The sequence below is a fragment of the Callospermophilus lateralis genome, chromosome 6, assembly GCF_048772815.1.
Source record: "Callospermophilus lateralis isolate mCalLat2 chromosome 6, mCalLat2.hap1, whole genome shotgun sequence".
Lineage (NCBI taxonomy): Eukaryota > Metazoa > Chordata > Mammalia > Rodentia > Sciuridae > Callospermophilus > Callospermophilus lateralis.
The window spans coordinates 75490851-75509742 of record NC_135310.1 but is presented as its reverse complement, the minus strand read 5'-3'; the positions used below and the strand labels follow the sequence as shown (position 1 = coordinate 75509742).

At 36.4% G+C, this 18892-nt stretch overlaps 1 protein-coding gene across 1 annotated transcript in view; it reads left to right on the top strand.

Moving 5' to 3' along the window:
* The first annotated feature begins 384 nt into the window (after positions 1–384).
* Positions 385–18892, top strand: part of Znf292 (zinc finger protein 292) — a 79625-nt gene continuing 61117 nt past the window's right edge. Inside the window, exon 1 of the mRNA XM_076858441.1 lies at positions 385–552. Coding sequence (XP_076714556.1) covers positions 385–552 — 168 coding nt within the window. The remainder of the gene's footprint in view (positions 553–18892) is intronic.

Sequence of the window (18892 nt, the reverse complement as noted above, 5' to 3'; positions counted from 1 at the left end):
AGCCGACTTCAGGGACTCGGAAAAGCCACGCCGGGACCCGGACACTGGAGAGGAAGCCCCTCCCCAGGTCTTTTCCCTTCGCGGGGCCCACGTGACCAACAACAGGCCTCACCGGCCCGCCCCTTTTCGGCCGCTGCAGCCCACTTCCCGCTTGGGGTAAGTAAAACGCGGTTTTCGCACCGCCTCAACCCCGCCCTTCTCCTGTCCCCTAGCCTTCACCTCCCTCCGGCTTTCTCGCGCCACTCTCCCCGCCCCCCATGCTCCCCACCGGGCCCTTTGTACGTGCTCGGCGGCGTGCGAGCGCGCCCGGCACGTGACCCCGCCGAACGTGGCATTGTGTTATCACGTGACCCAGGTGCGTACGCGACGGAGCGGGGTGTGAAGATGGCGGACGAAGAGGCCGAGCAGGAGAGGTTGAGTTGCGGTGGAGGCGGCTGCGTCGCGGAACTGCAGCGCCTGGGCGAGCGGCTCCAGGAGCTGGAGCGACAGCTGCGGGAGAGCCGGGTACCGGCCGTGGAAGCGGCCACAGAGTACTGTCAGCAGCTGTGCCAGGTGAGGACGCCCGGGGGTCCCCTCCCCCTTTACCCAGCTAGAGGGGGAAGAGGGCGAGGAAGCGCCAGGCGGCCGAGTGGTGGTGGTCGCTGCCTTGGCATCGTCTGCGGCGCTGCCGCCGGGGCGAGAGCGGGGAGTACGAGGAAAGCGCCTTTGTGTGACTGCCGTTGTGGCGGTTGTTGTTGTCTGCACCTCCCGGCTGGGGGAAGGGAGTTGTGGTCTGGGCGGAAAATTCCCCCTCCTCTTCCCCTCCCCGAACTCGGGACTGCGCGGTCCCCACAGCTGAGATGTAGAGCGCGAGGCTTGGGAGAGTGTAAGAGGGGAATGGAGGCCAGCTCCTCTTCCTCTTCTCATTGTGCACTGGGGATTACGGTGCTCTGCGCCTCTGCTTCCCACTCCGACGGGCCTCCGCCCCCCCTGGTTTGAGTCCTTTGCTTTCGCCTGCTTTTATGCGTCCCGCCCCCGGCCCCGGCCCGGGCCGCGTCCTGGCTGTCGCGGGCCTTTGTTGTTCGAGTTTCGCCCAGCGACTGAAGGGGTCTTTGTTGATGTTCTGTGGGGGCAGTCCCGGCCGACCCCTTGTAGTTGCGCGAGGCGTTTGGAAAGGGGGTGGTGGCGGCAGACGTTGTCCGCTCCAGTCTTTGCTTGCTTGGTGCACTGCTTCCAAGATAAAGGTTGATCTCCTGGGTGGGGAAGAGTTGTCTCTGCACACCTTTCCCGGAGTCGTTAGTCCCTTTGGGGCAGCTGTTCCAGAGCCTCTCTTTTGCTTTCTCCTTTCGAGGAGTACGATACTCTCCCCTCTGCACCCCAACCCATCTCGCATTTCTTTGAATCTTTCCTATTGGCCTCTTGGTGAAGGGGCAGAAGACTGAGGTTCATGTGGATCTTTGCTTTGGTTAGTTTCAGATCTTTCCTTTTTCTTGCCCAAGGACACTGCTTAACAGTGAATTCGTTCTAACCAGGATTTGGAATGTTAACGATACTGTTTGCTCATGACAGAATATGGAGAGTTTGAGTCTACATTTATGCTCATCATCAGCCCTCGTGTTACATTTGAAATTCCAAGGTGCTGCTTCTGACTATGGTGAAGATTTTGGTTCAGTTGTATAGTCGAGGAGGGAAAAGACAGTTTTTACAGGCTACATTTAGTTAACTTGAGAATATGTTCTTACGGAGAGTTTGTCTTGGAAATATTGAGCTTAAGTTCGAACAATGGTAGACCATTTTAGCATTTCAGAGTAGATTACATTTTTGCTTGTATTTAAACCTCCAAATTCTGAAATCTTCTTTCAGAAAAAGATGATCAGGGATATTTGATCCTTACAAAAGAATCTCAATTGCATTATGCATTTTATTGTCATGAATGATTTGATGGCCATTTGTTTTTGAGAAGGAACTTTGTAAGATCATGTGGTGGCTTGTTTAGGAGTATAAGCAATCAGAAAGTTCCCCACTTAAGGTAACAGGTCTTGAGTAGATATTCTGTCATTCCTTTGAATCCTCCCTTTTTTTTTTTTTTTTTTGGCGGGGGTGTGTGAGGGGACTGGGAATTGAACCTTGGAGTGCTTTAGCACTGAACAACATCCTCAGTCCTTTTTCTGTTTTTTATTTCTCCTAACTTGCTGAGGCTGGCCTTGAAATATTCTCCTGCCTCAGCCTCCTGAGTTGCCGGGATTCTTTTGAATCTTAGTTTTAAAGAATCATTTCAAATTGCCAGTTTCTCTCTCTTGGAAGTACCCACTTAATCATCATCATCATCATCTTCTTCTTCTTCTTCTTTTTTTTTTTTTGAAGATTTTTTTGTTGTCAGTGGACCTTTATTTATTTATATGCAGTGCAGAGAATCAAACCCAGTCCCTCACACATGCTGGGCAAGCATTCTACCACTGAACCACAACCCCAGCTTCCCTCCACTTAATCTTATTTGGTCTTTAGATATGAAGATTTATTTTGAATATTAAAAAAAAACCTCAGTAAGATAGCTACAGTAGAAAGTGTTTTGTAAGTAGGGTCACCTTTTTAAATATTTATTTATTTATTTTTGTTGGACACAATACCTTTATCCCATTCATTTAATTTTATGGGATGCAGGGGATGGATCCAACCCCCAGGGCCCCAAGTATGCTAGTAGTGAGCGCTCTACCAATGAGCCACAACCCCAGGCGCCCCCCTCACCACCACCTTTTTAACAAATGAAAAGTGTATGTGTTCCTAATACTTGAGTCAAGCTTTGCTTAAAAGTGTTTCCTCCTGATACTGTCCACTGATGATATTAAAGCTAGTTACTATACTCTTGACCAAAAGTATTTATAAACAGGATTAATAATTTAGGGAAAAGGGGATCTCATGCAGACTGCACTTTTTGAAGGTTTGTGACAAGATAAAATCATTGCCTTAAATTTTTTTTTTAATGAATGAGATAGTTTTTAAAAACCAGTGTGAATGTGACTTCTGGTATTAATTTTGTTAAGTGATTAGCCTTACCACACATAAATTGTTTTTTATTGACTGGTGCTGACAAAAACAATAGTAATGAAATAAACCTTGAGTGTATTTCAGAAATTATAAAATATGCCATGCATGTCAATCCCACAATTATTTGGGTACACTTAAATATGATTATTATTTTAATAGGGTCTTTGGCTTTGATTCCTTCTACAGCATTTGCTAGATTTAAAAAAAATAGAACCTATTAATTTTAGTAATCCTGTAGAAGGGGAGGTAGCATGAAACATTGTGTCTTTAAAATTTTATCTTGATATCAAGTTGAGCAAAGCAATGGTTAACAATTATATAATTTATTGGAGCAATCTAAATATAGTATTTGAAATACTAGGAACTAAAAATTATGTCTTGGTTTCTAACCTTGAGATTATTATTAACATTTTTGTTTTTCTTATGAAACTGGGATATTCACATGCTTCAAGAAGGCAAAAACTTTAGTCAGAATTAATGGGCTTCCAGAGTTAATATTCTATCATTGTTGATGCTCAGTGATTGTGTGATCCTCCCTGTTGCATTTATTTAAAAAGAAAAATGAATGAATGAAGAGCTGGAGATGTAGTTTACAGTAGAGCACTTGCCTAGTATGTGTGAGACCCACCCTGGGTTTGATCCCCAGCATTGCCAATAAAAATAATATTTTTAAAAATTTACACAAAATAATTGTAGATATATATGGGATACAGTATGCTTCTTCAGTACCTGTATATATTATTCACTGATCAAATCAAGGTAATTGGGATATCCATCACCTCAAGACATTCATTCCTTTGTGGTAAGACCATTCAAAAACCTGTCTTCTAGCTATTTTGAAATATACCTATATATATCTGTGTTACCCTACCATGTGCCAGAGATCTTATTCCTTCTATCTAATTACCTCCTTTCATCCCACTCCTTCTTCCCTTCCCTACTCTCTGATAACCAGAGCCTTTTTTGATTCCACATATGAGTGAGCGGTATTTGTCTTTCTGACAGGCTTGTGTCACTCAGTGTAATGTCCTCCAGGTGTTGCAAATAACAGACTCATCCTTTTTCACGACTGAGGAGTATTCCATTGTGTATATACCACAGGTCCTTTATCCATTCATCAATCAATGGATATTTAGATTCATTCTTTATCTTGGTTTATTGTGAGTAGTGCTACCCTAAACATGGAAGCATGGATTATCTCTTCAATACACCACTGCTTTCATTTCTTTTGTATATATACTCAGAGTGGGATTGCTAGATCATATGGTAGTTTTTGTTGTTGTTTTGTTTGGGTTTTTTTTAGTTGTCAATGGACCTTTATTTTTTTATTTACTTATTTGTGGTGCTGAGGATCAAACCCAGTACCTTATACATTGCAGGCAAGTGCGCTACCTGAGCCACAGCCTCAGCCCAGTAGTTCTGTTTTTCACATTAGAATGACTTAGAATAAGAATACATGGTAAGAATACAATGACTTAGAATAAGAATACATGAAATAGAATGACTTAGAATAAGAATACATGATATCCAGAATCAATTTCTTGCATTTCTTGTCTTTTTAATCATAGCCATTAACTGGGGTGAGGTGATATATTATTGTGTTTGTTTGTTTGTTTGTTTGTTTTTTCATGTTGGATATTCAACCCAAGGCCTTACCCATGCTAAGAACATGCTCTACCACTGAGCTATGCCTGGTCTCCTTATTGTTGTTTTGATTTGCATTTCCCTGATGATTAGTGAAGTTGAGCATTTTTCATATACCTGTTGGTCATTTGTATGTCTTCTGAGAAAATTCTATTACAGTCTTTTGTCTTTTTTTTTTTTTTTTGGCTATTCTATTACTTTTGTATTCTGAGTATCAATCCCTTCCTTATCAGTTGTATAGTTAATACATATATTTTCCCTTTCAGTAGGTTGTATCTTTACTATGTTTTTTCCTTGGCTGTGAATGAATTTTTTCGTTTGGTAATCCCAGATTAAAATCCCATTTGTTTAATTTTGCTTTTGTTTCCTGTGCTTTTGGGGTCATAGCCTAAAAGTCCTTTGCCTGGTTCAGTGTAATGTAATATTTCTCTTATGTTTTCTTCTACTAGGTTCATAGTTTCAGGTTTTACACTTAAGTCTTTAATCCATTTTGAGATGTTTTGTACGTAGTGAGAGACAAAGGACCAATTTACTTTTTCTCCATGTGGGCATCTAATTTTCCTAGCGTTATGTATTGAAGAAACAGTTCTTTCACCAGTGTGTGTTTTTGGCAACTTTGCTTTTTTTTTTTTTTACTCCACTAGGATGTAAATTAATAAGAAGATCTATTTGCTATAGATGTGAATTACAAATGAATTTTTATTTTGGCAAAAGGTGAGCTAAAAAATATAGTGCAGTAAAAATAGAATTTGCTTTTGATCCTTAGTTTGTGGATTTTCTCTCTTTTTGAATGATGTAGGATAGTATCAGTTCTTGGATTCTGAAAAATAGAATAGAAATGAAAGGCATAAGCTGTTTTTAAATTGTTAACAGTTTTTTTGCTCTTTATATTTAGAGTTGCTTCCTGGAAACAAGCCCCACTTTTGTTTATTTTAATGAACATTTGCTTAAAGCTAAAGTGAAGGTAAAACATGGGCCTGTGAGAATACCTGTCACAAATTTTAAATTTCCTTTTATCTTTTAAAGGTTTGCGATTATATGGGTACCACAGGTAACTTTTATTAATTTTCTTAACACTGACTTAGAATAAGAATACATGATATCCAGAATTAATTTCTTGCATTTATTTGTTTACTATATTTACCAGTGTTAAAAACTGATTATAAAAATCTCCTGAACTATTGTATTATGCTGTGCCAGTATTTACTCATTCAGCATTTTTGTTGAGTACCTGCTATATATGGGCCAGGCATGATCATGGTCACTAGCTTCAAGGAGCTTACAGTCTCTGAAAGAAGATAGGACAGATAATTGTAGTAGAATGTGATTTGTGTCTTTTATCTCTGAGATGAGTATAGTATGGTTGAAATTTATTGATTTGAGAGTTTGAATAGAAATATTCCAACAGAAGAGTTGTTCTGAAAGGATTTTAAAATAATCACTCACTGAAAAAATTAAGCCTTGTAGTAGTTGAACCATGATTTGTCAGGGTGTAGTGTTTGCTGAAAGCATTATATTCTGGGCAGGATGACTGGTAGATTTAACAGTGCCTGGGATCAAACCTGGACCTTTGGCATGTTAGGCAAGCATTCTGTGACTGAGCTACCCCCGCCCCTATCCTGACACCTGTTTTAAAGCATTGAACTGCAGTTGTGGAAATGTGTATTGTATATAAATATAAATAGTGTCTTATATATTTATAATTTTTTAGTTCATATAACTAGTGCTTCTCAATTGGACTTCCAATTTTCTTTTCCATAGCATTTAGAAATATGCAGGTTCAGTTTTTTGGTTATTGCAGTGACTAGGGGTATGGTAACTGGCATATAGTGCTCTCAAGTGTGGATGCTAAATTTTTTGAAGTGACCACAACATTCCTTTCTCTTGGAAATTTATTTCTCTGCCTAAATATCCACAGTGCCCTTTTCAAAAATATTGAACAGAAAGAAAAAAATACAGATTTAGGAGATTATTTTTTAGTTATGCTTTTTTTGTGTTAGTATACCTATGCTCCAGAAATATCGATTTGGAAAGTACAGATAAATGATCTTCAGCCATATTTAAAAATAATTCATCCTGAGCATGAGAGGTCAAGAAACTTTATTTTTAAAGAAGAATCATGAGTAATTATTTAACTATTAATTCGTTACTTTTAAGAAAGCATTTATATGCAGTGACCTAGGTTTATATGTTACAGGAGATATAAGATACAGGAGACTCCACTAGGATGTAAATTAATAAGGTAAGATTTAAATATTACTTCATGATGACGGTTGAAGAGATGTCAAACAGCAGTGTATTGTTAACTAACATTCACTTTATTTTAAATTCCCTAGTTTTTAATTTTTTTTTTTTTTTTTTTTTTGAGAAAAGATCTTATTATATTGTCCATGCTGGTTTCATACTCCTGAACTCAAGCCTTCTTTCTACTTCAGCCTCCAGACCTCCAGTCTCCTTCCACAAAGGCAGTTTTTTATACATCTTTCCAGAAATATTTTGCTCTTTTTCTTTATTTTTACTATACTGGGAATTACCACTGAGCTACATCCCCAATTTCATCTTGTTTTTTGTTTGTGTTATTTTTTTAATTTATTTTGTATTTTTATTTATTTATTTTTTGTCACATCTTCAAGATCATCCAGTAATTGTGTAGTTTTCTGTTCTACAGCTGCATAATAGTTGTGGTCTGTGGTTGTATCTGATTAGTTACTGGTGAATATTTAGGTGAATAAACTAATTTATGTATAGTCATTTCAATAAAGATTTCAAAATAGGTAGTAAGCAATTCAGCCTAGGATAATAAGGGAAGATTTTACTGAGGAGGTAATATATGTTTAATAACCTTTATTGAACATTGTTTTAGTGACTTATTAAATAAAAATTAAAATTGTAAGGTGAGATACTATTTAAATTATTTGAAAATTTCTTTGTTTCATCAGTTTGGTGCAAGCTGATTCTTTTATTTAGCTGCATGTTTTGCTTACATTTAATTATAGAGACAAAGTATTTGAAACTGCTTAAGCATTTTCCTTAAGAAATTAAACTCTTCTTTTGACTATTAGAGGCTATCTTAGGTTAATTTGTAGGACACATCAAATCAGAAGAAAAAATGACTTGGTTGTTAATTAGTGATAATTACTTTAGGTATTGAGGGAGTAATAACTCATTTAAACTTTAAAAGTTTAGCTAATACTCATGGGAAATAATTTTTTGAATGTTCATAATTAGTGTGATTGCATGTTGGAGATATTAAACTTCACTTTCCAGAATATGCTTATACCAATTTTAGCAAAAGAGAAAACTTTACCTGGCTTTACTTTCCAGTATTTTGATACTTTTTGGTTTTAAATAAAATTGAGAGAAAAGAAGATACATTCTGTAGTTGCCCTTCTTAATGTTATTCATTCATTCGTTCATTTAGTGGTGCTGAGAATCAGATTCAAGGCTTTATACACACTAGGCAAGCACTCTGTCACTGATATACATCCCCAGCCCCTCATAGCATTTATTTATAACTTCCAGAACAGGTTTTTTTAAAAAATAGTTTTGTTGTATTTGTGCTGCTGGGCATTGAACCCAGAGCCTTGTTTGTGGTAGGCAAGTGTTCTACCATTGAGCTACACGGTACCTCAATCCCAGTTATTGGTTTTCTTGAGATTCTTGTCACACACTAGAGATTATTTTTCCCAACTCCCACAGGATAATCCTACTTATACAAAATGGAAACTTTGCTTTCATTCATGTGTTTGTTACATATGCCACAGATCTTTACTTATTTTTTTTCTGTGGTGCCTCTGGATTCATTGTTTCCCTTTTGGCATTGAGAATTGTATGGTAGGGGCTGGGGATGTGGCTCAAGTGGTAGTGTGCTCGCCTGGCATGCGTCCGGCCCGGGTTCGATCCTCAGCACCACATACAAACAGAGATGTTGTGACTGCCGAAAACTAAAAATAATAATAAATAAATAAATAAATAAAGAGAGAATTGTATGGTAAACCTCAGAATAAAAATGTTACTTTTCCTCCTTATCTTTACATTAAATAAAATCAGTGGTTTCAAAGTACATGTACTTACCCAAGAAGACTTGTTATTGTTCAGCCAATTACATATTTTTTCTTAATTTATTTATAGCCACCTATTTAAATTCTTCTATGTGGAAATATTAAGGGTGCTATAGGAAATTATGGCACGGAAGTCTTCCCTCAAATACTACATTTTATCTTAAAGGGATTTGGATAACCACAGAAGGGGGAAGGATGAAAATAAAAGCTCAGAGAAATGGAACAACTATTCTGTAATAGTCAACTTTTTCACCTCTGTGACCAAAAGACCTGACAACAGGTTTAGAGGAGAAAGGGTTTGTTAGGTGCTCACAGTTTCAGAGGTCTCAGTCCATAATCAAGCCCACTCTGTTACTCTGAGCCTGAGGTGATGCAGAACATCATATTGGAAAGGTGTGGAGAAGGAAAGCAACTCTGGACATGACACCAGGAACCAGAGATTCCCCTAACAAGGAGCAAAACATCCCAAATGCAGGCCTCCAGTGACTCACCACCTCCAGTCACATCCTATCTGCCTATAGTTAACATGCAGTTAATCTCTATCAGTGGATTAATGCACTGATTAGGTTAAGGCTCTTAGAACCAAATCATTTCACCTCTCAATTTTCTTGCAATGTCTCATGCATGAGCTTTTGTTGGGGGATGCCTCATATCTGAACCATAACATATTCAAACTAATATTTGGAGGAAAACCTGGATAGAAAGAAAAGCAACCATTTGTATTTTTGGTGTTTTTTTAGAAAGAAAGTTTTGTTTTTTTGTTTTTTTTTTTTTAAGAGAGAGAGAGAGAGAGAGAGAGAATTTTATTTATTTTTTAGTTTTTCGGTGGACACAACATCTTTTTTTTGTATGTGGTGCTGAGGATCGAACCCGGGGCCCCACACATGCCAGGCAAGCGCACTACCGCTTGAGCCACATCCCCAGCCCCACCATTGTATTTTTGATTACAGGGGTTTGGGTCTCCTATGTAGTTCTGAAGTCCAGTGGCATGTTGTCTGGAGCAAAATGGTCCCAAACCCTCACTCTGGTGTCTGGTTATAAGGAGGGTTGGTCTAGGGACCTCAGTTGAACTGCCTTATGTCTCCATGCTTATCCTTATCTTCTATTAAGGTAACCTGGGTTTCTGTTAACATGGTAACAGGAAAAGAGTGACCCCTATTTCACTAGTGCTTTATTTTGCAAGCTATTTATGTTTGCTAATGTTCTGTTAGCTACTCTAAGTTGCACAGTTAACCTTCTTTGTGGAGAGGGGAATACACAGTGTTATGGGTACTAGAAGATGTGATTCTTTTAGGAACATTTCTATAACAAATCTACCACATATTTTATTTCCCTTTGTGCCCCACTGCAATTCCAGCCACTTTTATAGGTCAAATTAAATTCTTCCTCTTGATAATACTGCCTCTGCTTGCTTTCTTGTCATCTTTTGTAATAAAAGCACCTTTTGTCTTAGGTTGGCCTTTTAATTTCAATCTCTTATAAGAAAGTTGTCCTGTCCCATCACTGTGGTTCTGAAAATTTCTTAGAATGACCTCTTTATTTACCATGGTTCTTTATCTTAATATTAAACCTAGTCTGAATTTGGCAATTTGTATTTTTTTCTTCCATGTACTTTCTAATAATAGCATCCTAGTTGTTCTGATCTTAAGTCTTCTTTTTCCCCCCAGGAACTTACCTCTTTTAGTTTGTGAAAGTCCGCAAACTCCTCCTTTTGTCTTTCTGCCTCAGTGGCAATTCATTACTTGTAACAATGTTTGTCTTAATTTCAGTTTGTAGGAACTCCCAGAGAATGGTGTAGATCTCTGAGTTACAAATTTTAATTGTACTCAAAAAAGTAAGTTTTCTCACTTTACTTAATTGCCACATTGAAACAAAATTATTATAAAACAATACTATGTATATAATGCATTGTTTTCATTTAATTTAAAAAAAAGTTCCTTTTGGTTTTGTGATCCATTAATAGAACATAACCAGTAGCTTGAAAAATAAAGTTTTAGGGGCTCTTAGGGTTTTAGTTTGGTAGTAACACAAAGCCAGACCATCCCTAAATTTAAGGTGGCCTTTTGACCAGAACATGCTTATACTTAATTCAGCATCAACATTAAATACAATTTCAGATTTCTTATAGATGAGTGCTGAGTGCAGGAATCCATCATGTCCATAGAAACTAATTGGAGAAATTAGGTTCTATGGACATAAGGTTCTATGAAACATAAGATAAAATCTGAATTTAAGCATCAACCAATGCTCTCACACTGTTTACTTTTTTCAGCCTCTATTAAATTTCATTGTTCTTTAAAGAATTTTCTATTTCATCTAAATTGATCTGTTCCTGACAAGTGTATCTGTTTATTACTGTTACAAAGTGGAAAGCCAAATGGATTTGAGTTCGCATTTGAGCCTCCAGTAGGATCTGGGAAAGATATTTAGAGAAGTCATGCTTTCTTTGTCTGGAAAAAAAATAAGGGTAAATAGATGATACTACTTACCCCATATGGGGTAGTTATGAAGTACCTAACACATTGTCTGGCACAAGACATTATAAGCAAGTAGTTCTTGAGATATTCTTCTTAATATGTATACCTTAAAGCTCAACATGATCACATGTACATTTTTCTAAATATAGGCAAAAATGTTTGTGTTGAGATATAACTCAATGATGCACTGGTAGCAATAGGTTCTGAGCTCACTCCCTAGCACCAAACAAACCTAAAGCTTATATTCTAACTACTGCTTCTTTAGTAATTAAGAACCCTAAAATATGAAGTTGAATATGTTGACTAGATTAGTCAGATTTAGTGTAATTCAGTATTATGACCTATTTGTTAAATATTTATTAGAAGATGACCTGATATTGTAAATGCTGCTTAAAGAGAAATTATTTTGAACACCAAGACTTTTTTGAAGATTTACATACCTCTTTCTATACATCTATCTTTGATGGTACTGGGATCGTATGCAGAGCCTATGGCGCATGGTAGTAAGTGCTCTTGCACTCTTTACACCTAGCCTGAGGTTTTGCCTATATTGGATGTAGATATTTGTGGTGTGGCATTATTTTTTTTCCCCCTCAAAAGTCATCTCTTATAGATTTTGTTTGATTTGCCCAAAACACCCTACATTCTAAGTTCAGACTTTAATAGATGTGTGTCTTTGGTATCATTGGGTCATTGGTCCAGGACCCCTTATGGATAACTGAATCCTCGATGTTTGAGTCCTTTACAAAAATTGTGTAGTGTTTGCATATAATTCATGTACATCTTCCATCTGCTTTAACTCATCTCTAGATTACTTATTATAACTAATACAATGTAAATGCTATGAAAATAGTTGTTGTGTTGCTTAGTGAATAATGACTTGGGAAAAAATATACAGGTTCAGTACAGGTGCAGTTTTTCTTCAATCCTTGTTTGGTTTCAAGTGCAGAAACATGAGTATGGAGGACCTTCTATATATTTTACTTGACACTACATTAGTAAATTAAAGTCTTGGGAGTCTAAGAACATTAGTTTTAATTTTCACTTCATTGTTTATTGTGACTTTTTCTTTTGAAATGGTGATGGTAACATTGTTTCTTTATCTTTGCCATGGTGACCTTTTGTTGTTCTAAAAATTGATCAAAGTAGAGTAACTTAAAATGATTTTTGTAATACAAAGTGACACTTTCATTTACCCTTAGGCTACTGTGGAAACACCTTGGATGTTTTATGGATGATTTTAAAACATTGATAATTCCACTATTATCAAGTCATTTGTTATCACTTTGAAAAATAACTTTAAATTACTGATTTATCAACTTGTTGAAAGCGTATATTTTAGAGAAGGTGGAATAGATTTTATAATAGTTTATAAAACATAATTTTTCCAGTGTGGAGCAGGTTTCCATTGATGTATGTGGATGTGCCAGAAGATTGTTGGCTTTACAAATTGAAATCTTTCCTTTATACAAACAAAATTTGTTGTTGATGTTGTTTATGTGTTTTTGTTTGTTTCTTGTTTGGCACTGCTGGGGACTGAATTCAGGGCCTCATGCATGTTAAGCACTTGCTCTACCACTAAGCTGTCCAAAATTTTTAAACCTAGGATTTGAGAAAAAGTAGGATTACATAGTAATTAAAAGTATAGATTTTGAACACATGGTTTTGCATTCCAGCTTTGTGGGGACATCATCTGGCTTGCTGCTGCTGCTTTTTTTTGGCCTGGATAGATCAGAGTTAATAATAGCTGCCTTAAAGAAGCTGTTATGATAAAGGCATAATATTTACATATTATACTAGAAATAGAGTAAATGTTAGCTTTTTTTTTTTAAGTTGTAGATGGACACAATACCTTTATTTTTATGTGATGCTGAGGATCAAATCCAGTGTCTCACACATGCACGGCGCATGCTCTACTACTGAGCCACAACTCCAGCCCCAATGTTAGCTTTTAATATAGTTAAGAGGAGTTGATTTAAAATTTTCTCATAAAACAACATTAATTTTAGCAAATTACTTAGTTTTTTACTTGGATAATAGTATTTAAATTAATAAAGGAAAACTTACTTTCCTCCAGTCTTTCTGATACCTTGGTATATAAAACAAAAATTATCTCTGCAGAACAGTTTTGACAGTTGGCAATCTAGAATGTAAACACATCATTGGCTTCAGTTGTGGAGTTCAAGCATCGTTCTCTTCTTACATTTTCTTCCTAAACAGGTGTTTCGCCTTTACATTTTCTCATTCTGCTGCTTTCTTCTATGTATGCTCCCAAAGATAATGAATGTTTTTATCTTAGAAACATACAAAAACCGTCATTCAAGACTTTTGTATTTTTAAAAAAATTGTGCTGCTTATTCTTTTTTAAAAAGGTATTTATTTATTTATATGCAGTGCTGAGCAGTACCTTACACATGCTAAGCAAGCGCTCTACCACTGAGCTACAACTCCAACCCTGTTTATTCTTATCTTACATATTATGGCACATTGAATAAACTCATTTTTTAAGATTTTTAAATCAATTATATTTCTCTGGAAGCATGGCACTGATATGTATATCGTATAAAAACAGAAATTGTGCTTTATCAGAGAAACAATAAATATAGATATAATAAAATTAAAACAGTTCCATGAAAATGCTCACTGCTGATGTTGAATTCTTCGTGAAAATTCATGAAGAAGACCTAGGACATCTTGTACATTTTCCATCTCTCTTACTCTCAGTTTTTCTCTACATTTTAATAATCCTTGGCTATCCAGCAAGGAAGTAGTTGTTCCTTTTCCAAAACGCATCTTTTCATCTACACACTTGATCACCACCCACTTTGCCACTTCCGGTATCTTCACTTCTTTTCCATGCTTCTGTGTTTTAAACTACAGATGTGGGCAAGTCTTTCTCATCTTTTTGCTTCATGGTTCATGTATATTCAGATTTTGCCGCTTCCTCTGACTTTTTCTCCATAAATGCTACTTCTCCTATCCTGAAGATGATTTTCTTTAACTCTTCTTGTTTTCTAATCTTTCTTGTCAGACTTTTTGGAAAGTTACGATACTTATTGTCTTCATTCTTTTTTTTTTTTTTTTAATATACTTTTTAGATGCTGATAAACTTTTATTTTATTCGTTTATTTATATTCAATGCTGAGAATCCAGCCCAGTGCCTCACACATGCTAGGCAAGCACTCTGCCACTGAGCCACAACCCCAGCCCCCTTGTCTTCATTTCTTCATCTTCCATGATAGTTTGAATTTATCTCTTATCACTCTAAAGAAAATAGATTTTTTAAAAGTTACTTGAATAGATCTATAGTAAAAATTAACTGTAGACCAGAATAGCTGTCCAGAAACCCAAAGATTATTCCATGTGTCTTTGTTTTTAAGAAAAATTTTCAGCATTTCAAAATCATGTTTTCTTGTTAAAATGAAGATTTATTTATTTTTACTTCTCTTGGAAAATTAGAAGGTCTTATAGAATTAGGCTTAATACATGGTTACAGGGACCAAAGTGGCTGTTTGTTCTAGCTCCTGTTGGTTAGCAGTTTAAAATATATGTGACTCCATCTAAGTTTATCTTCTTTTAGTTTACTTATACCTTTTTGACCTCCCCATAGTTGTCTATACTTAATATTCCTTTCACAGTAAATGGTAAATATTATTATTGTATTTAAGAATCTATCTAAAATTAAAAAAAAATTGTGAGTTTCCCTTGTAGAGGAGAATCAAATAATCCTTTCCTCACCCATCACTAATTTTATGGTTGAGACACCTATAGCAAATTGCAGATTACCAAATGAAAAATATACACATTTAATTAAGGTAAGATTTATGTGACATAGAATCTTTCAGAAATGAAGGTCTTAAAGAAACAGCAACCTGTGTATTTTTATGCTTAGGCTTGAGGAAGAGTGTATGGTCACAGGGAGTATGATTGGACAAAGAGAGTAGAATCTAGAGGAATTTACCAAAGTCTATTTTGCTTAATTTCTTCTCTTTGTCCCTGTCTTCAGAGATAAGGACATTCCTTTCCTCTGGAAATACAGAGGACACCTCTAGAATCAGGGTCTTCTGACCTTCTTTAGAGAAAGTCAGAGAATTATTTTATGTCCTTGTATTAGTCAACATTCTCCAGAGAAACAGAACCAATAACATATATTTTACTATAGGAGGGGGTTTGTCAGATTTACTCACATGATCATAGAGGCCAGAAAAGCTTGATAATGGCTTTGTGCAAGCAGAAGGGACAGAGATATCAGCAGCTCAGTCCAAGAATGTGGAAGCCTCAGAACAAGAGAGACTGATGATGCAGTTCCCAGTTAGAAACTGAAGGTTTCTGATTGCACCCCCACCCTTGAGTCCAATGATGAAGAACTTGGAGTGTGGTGTCCAAGAGTAGCAGCAGAAAATGTACCCACTCTGGATGAGAAAATGAGAGAGAACAGGTTTCTCCCTCCTTCCACTCCATCCAGGTCTGTTGGATGATAATACCCACATTCAAGGTGAATCTTCATTCACTTGCTGACTACAGCCAGTCTTCTCTGGAAACATCCTCACAGACATACCCAGGACTCTCCCTTATCAGAAAGCAATTTCATAATTAGGTGTTGTGGGGCATGCCTGTATTCCAAACTACTCAGGACACTGAGGGGGGGATTCAGCAGGAGGATTGCTTGAGCCCAGGTCTTCCAGGCCAGCTTGGGCAACATAACAAAACCTGCCTCTTTAAAAAAAAAAAAAAAAAGATGGTAGTTCATATGGCCTGGTTCATTAACCATGCTTATACTACAGTTTACATAGTCTCCCTTAACTCTATGCATTTACTTTCTCATTTTGTGTTTTCTTTTATCAGCTTCATTTTACCACATCTCTTTCCCTCAATTTGTGATAAGGCTATTAGTTATTTCAAATACTACATTTTCCATCATGAGCTTCTCTGTGCTACTGACTCATTCTTTATTTTTTATATTGAATGTATTTTTCATTTTATTATCATAGTTTTTCTGTTATGGCTGTGTTGCCCCCAATGTTAGAGCTCCTTAAAAACAGGGAATATACTTTACTGAATTATAATTAAATCTTGTTGAAGGGTTATATCCTTTTCTCAATAGGGGGTTTTATTTGATGGGAGAAAGGGTAAATTGTGTGTCTCTAAGAAGCCATTCTTTACTAAATTGATTTCTTGACCCTTCTTGTTTTATCTCAGTTCTGACATTGGGTATTTATATTCAGTGCAAGGCTTCATTTTGATGACATATGTATAGTTCGTATAAAGTAATGTGTAAGTATGCAATATGTGGTAGGGCCTTAATAGCTTACATTTAATAAATGTTGACTATATGCCAGGAACTATTAAGTTTATGTGTGGGTATGCAAGAGAGAGAATGAATTAACTCATTTCATCTTAATGCTTCAAAATCGGCACAAATAGGAATATTCTACCTATTTATAGATGAGACTACCAAAGACACAGAGAAGTAAAATAACTTGCCCAAGTCAAGTAGCTAGAATTTAATTTTCAAAAAAACAAAAAAAGCAAAACCTTTTTCCCATCTTTTAGGGGGAATATTTTGGTGTAGATTGTTGAAATTTGTTTTTAGGATACTAAGGGAAGTTTGAAACTAAGCCTTAGTGAAGTCGAACTGTAAATATAAGTATTTTACTATTGCAGTTGAGTTTGTATAATAATATTTAAAAATGTGTTAGCTTTTTTTGTTTGTTTAGCAGTAGTGGGAATTTTATCAGTTTTGAACTTATTTGTGTAATTTCAGGTCTTTTAAAGATAGGTCTTTAAAGTATATAGGTCTTTTAAAAGTAAGCAGTACATATTTGTTAACTAAAATGAGAGCAATTTGTTGAAGAAATTTGTTTCCCAACTTTAAATATAAGATCAGTCATTTATTTTGTTGGATTAAGGAAAAATAAGCCTTTTGGGCATGTTGGTTCACTTCTGTAATCCGAGCTAATTGGGAGGCTGAGGCAGGAAGATCTCAAGTTTGAAGCCAGCTGAGCAGCTTGGTGAGACTTTATCTCAAAAAAATAAGTAAAATAAAAAAGGATGGGAATATAGTTCTGTGGCAAATTGCCTAAATGTGTAGCAGGCTCTGGGTTCAGTTTCCAGTACTGCAAAACAAAAAACAAGCCTGCACTGGTGATATGTTTGACCTTTTTATATGGTACAAAATAATATTAAAATCCATGGAAAAAGTTAAGTCAGTGTCTATAACAGTGGTCTTCAAATTTTTAAATTGGGTGCCCTACCAGCAAACATTTGAATATGAAACCTCAATATAAAGGTATCAAATTAGATCTCAAATATGCATATTCATACTCATAGGTACTAGTTCAGCTTATACATTCAAGTCCATTTATTAAAAAAGTTTTTTTATGTTCTACACAGATATAATAGAAGTTTTTTTTGTTTGTTTTTGCCCTACTATCCTTCATTGTACATTCTGTGTTCTGAAACCATTAGTTTATAGTGCTTTGAATAGCTAAGATTTCTGAGATTATTACCAAATAACTGCCTGATTTATTTGATTGATTTCCTCAGAACATCAGTGGCCCATTTAGGTGTTTTTCTCTTTTAGTCAAATTTAATGTAATGTCTATTTCTACTTTATTGCTTCTAGGATGCTTTGTTCTCTAGGAAGGTCCCCTAGTATTATGTGTGCCAATAACCATGTTCCTTTATCTACTCTGAATGAACTTTTTATTGCTTGATCTGCATTGATGGAGCTTGACCTTTTACACATCATCCTCCACCCCTCACCCCCTACCCCCAGTGTGTGTGTGTATATGTTGTACTAGGAATTGAACTGAAGAGGGCTTTATCACTGAACTATATCCCTAGGCCTTTTTATTTTGCAACAGGTTTTCACTAAGTTTCCCAGACTAGCCTCAAACTTAGAATTCTCTTACCTCAGCCTCCCAAGCCTTTCTCTTGTATTATGTTAAGTTTTTCCAGTAGAGGTTGTTAGAGGGACAGTGTGTAAGGAAGAGCTTCTGTTATTGTTTATTCTTGGTCCTGCTTAGTTGCTTGGGTATGGAAGTGTCCTGTGGTCCTCCACTGTAGGTGTATGCCCAGAATGGGTGGACCCTTATTGAGTTCACAGTGCCAGCCTCAACGTTTTCTAGAGATAACACTACATATCCAAATATCATATCTTCCTGCTGGAGATTCAGCTGATAACACCCTAATTCCCCTCTGTGTGTTTTTCTTACACCCAGGAGGGTTGTTTCCTCTGACCCTCAGTGTCACAACTTGTTTTGTGTGCTCAACCATCAGCCTCTTTGGCCCACATAACTCAACAGGTAGAACTTTGCAATCCAGTGGAATTCATCCTTGACTTTTCCAACCAAATTGTAACCCTTGCTTTGGGGAGAGTTCCCTTCTAAATTTGTTCCTTACATATTCTCAGCCCTTGGGTATTATTTTTATATTTCATTTTTTGTTTGTGTGTTATAATTATATATAATAGTAGTCCCTAAGGTATACTTTAGAGTTCTTTTTACACATTTATATTCATTCTTCTGTTGCAATTAATGGTTCTTTGTGTGAAACTTACCCTGTTCGATTACTGTTCAGTTATTTTTTTATTGGCCTTTATCAGATAGATGCAGTGAACTAAAGTGAGTTAAATTATGTATTTTTTTGCATGAAAACTATACTGTAACTTCTATCCCCCTCCCC